At 30.6% G+C, this 2,823-nt stretch overlaps 1 protein-coding gene across 1 annotated transcript in view; it reads left to right on the top strand.

The window, feature by feature from the left end:
- LOC105623584 (ATPase family AAA domain-containing protein 3) overlaps positions 1–269 on the top strand; it is a 3,587-nt gene extending 3,318 nt beyond the window's left edge. The window contains exon 4 of the mRNA XM_012204973.1: positions 141–269. Within this exon, the coding sequence (XP_012060363.1) occupies positions 141–269 (129 nt within the window). The remainder of the gene's footprint in view (positions 1–140) is intronic.
- Positions 270–2,823: the final 2,554 nt, after the last annotated feature.

The raw sequence follows: 2,823 nt of genomic DNA, 5'->3' as shown, positions 1-2,823 counted from the left end.
ATATATACTATTTTAGTATATATATATATATATATATATATATATATATATATATATTAGATATATTCGTTATATATATTTGTATAATCTTTTTATACATGGAATCTACGAGAAATTTATTGCATCTTTTTGTGTTATAGGTACAATGGCAGAGCGAACAAGAGAAGCAGGAGTCGAAATCGATATATGCCATGGAAGACGACGCAATCATTCGTTCAAAAACTCCAGCGATAGAGCCGTGTCCTGGAAACACGATAGCCCCAGCTTAGATAATTACAAGAGTGTAACTGTTGATAATCTTTGATAATCGGGCTAATGGATGGGGAACAGTACAAATGCCGTTCGAAAAAGGATTATTTCAGCGATTTTTGTATTTATCATAATACGCAAGCAAGTTCGCAGGGCTCAACGAGTCGCAAATGTCACTTGTTACAAATGTACATTTATTAGGATAATTAAATCATAATTCTATTATGGCGTTTTATCATCTTTTGTAATTTACTTCTTACCCTCCGTAATATGAAAGTGCAGAGATCGATTGTAAATTAAACGATAATTTTTTTTTAAGTAATGAAGTAAAATCATTAATTTATTAATATTTATTGTAGAGAAAACAGAGCGATGCGAAAATTTAGATTATTCAAAAAATCTAATGAAAGACGTTAACGATATTTTATTCGTATTCACAAGAACTATTTCTGACTATTTGGATATCTTTCCTTAAGTATCAGTATTCCTTGGGAAAAAGATATGACAAGACAAAATATAGGAAATGTTGCAAGAGTGCGTATCACTAGTGATTATGTTCACGTCAGACGAAAATAAAGCATAAAAAGATTTGGACCAACTTGCAGAAAAAAATCAAGAATATTACAATATGCGCAAATCCCGCTTTGATCTTATCTATGTATACGCCTCCTCTGTCATAGGAAAAGATATCGCCAGGGATGTTTTGACTAATTTGCAGAAGGCGTGTCGTTAAAAATCATAAATTTGTCCGGCCCCTCGCGACAAACTTATTATTAATCGCTTCAGGTTTATCACCACGACCGAGCGTTACAACATTCGATTAATTCTCGACAAGCTCGACAAAATCCATTGTCGTAATCGCTGTCCAACATATCTAAGGTTGTTAAAGTTACCGTTTTTTTAGTAACGCATTACAATTACTGTTATTTGCGGCAAAAAATAATTTGTTATTCGTTACTTATTATTGATTCTAAAAAGTAATGCGTTATTCTTATTTAAAGTAACAGCAAAATTGTTACTTTTTTTGTTATTTTACAAAAATGATTGCATTTAAATAACTATATATAACATAAGAACAAATCGTTTTTTAATTTATATTTTTATTTTATTTTATATTTTATTAGTTCTTTATTATGATACATATTTTAACACAATTAAAATAAATATGTAAATATAAAATATAAATAAGAACTCTCAATCTTAAACAAAAATATAAATAAGAATTAGATAAGGCTAATAAGAGTCGTACGCTTATAAGAGCGAAAAGATACGAGAAACAGATAATCCTCAGGTGTTGCTGGTTATCTTCAATTTATTTCGAATGTTTCAACTTCTTTTGGAGTCTTATCTGCTTCTTCTATTTCTCCGCTCTTACAACAGCGTACAGCTCTCATTAGTTTTATCTAACTCTCATTTATATTTTATATATATTTTAATTTGTACCGCTAAATCTTGAATTTTTGTTTAATAATAGGTAATTGTTGTTCAATATGATCGTCTGTAAGGCAGTGTCGACAATTTCGGTTTTTTGTACTATTTACTATCAGCGCGAATTCTGATTTATCACTGCTTTTCCGCTTTCTTCTTTTCCGTCAAGGTATAAATCCTTATTAAAATAACTTTATAGGTGTGGTCGAGTTGCCACTACGAATATTTCAAAGCATTTGCTTAACCAATCGGAAGAAAGAATTTTACTAATTTACTAATCAAAAAATGTTTCGAAGCTTGACATCTTATATCAACAAAATAACGAAAAAAGTAATGTAAAATTTCGTTATTAGTTCCTGAATTGTGATTTAGTTAGCGTTACTTACTAGGAAAAGTAACTTCGTTACTCATTCATTACTAAAATAAATAAAGTAACGAAATCAGTAACTTCGTTACTATTTTATATAATGCTAACAATTCTGAGTGTAATCATGGTGGAAGTATATCATGATGGATATATTTCCACCATAATCATAATAATTTTTTGTACATATGTTTTTTGTTATATATAGTCAGAATCTAAAAGGTTGCAACACTTTTTTTTTGATGGATTTTGGAATGCTTGCTCACCGCAAGCGATTGATTCTTATTCATGGATCGAAATGAAAATCAGTCTCGCTCGGTGAGTAGCTACATTCTGAAACCCATTTTAAAAAAAGTGTTGCAACTTTTTAGGTCCTGATTATACAACTCGATCATATATCACCAGAATTTAGACGTAACAGACCACATTATTAAGCTCGATCCTGACTGAGATCTCGCTACTTTTACGTAATCATGTGTACGCGATCAAATAAGAACAGTTTATCATTGACGCCGGCGCGCTGTTAAGGTCAACGTAAGTGGGAATTACGCGGCAGAGGAATGACGCAGGTGAAGAGGCTATCCACTAGTCATAACATAGTAATACTTGATGATGAGAAACGTGAATAGATGCGTTTGATATCACACGGGCAATTAGCATGAATTGGAAAAAACATATAAAAAANAAAAAAAAAAAANANANANATATATATATATATATATATATATATAGTAGTAGTAGTAGTAGTAGTAGTAGTAGTAGTAGTAGTAGTAGTAGTAGTA

This window comes from Atta cephalotes (genome assembly GCF_000143395.1).
Source record: "Atta cephalotes unplaced genomic scaffold scaffold00059, whole genome shotgun sequence".
Classification (NCBI taxonomy): Eukaryota; Metazoa; Arthropoda; class Insecta; order Hymenoptera; family Formicidae; genus Atta; species Atta cephalotes.
Note: the sequence above shows the minus strand (reverse complement) of the source record. Positions and strands in the feature narration are given on the sequence as shown.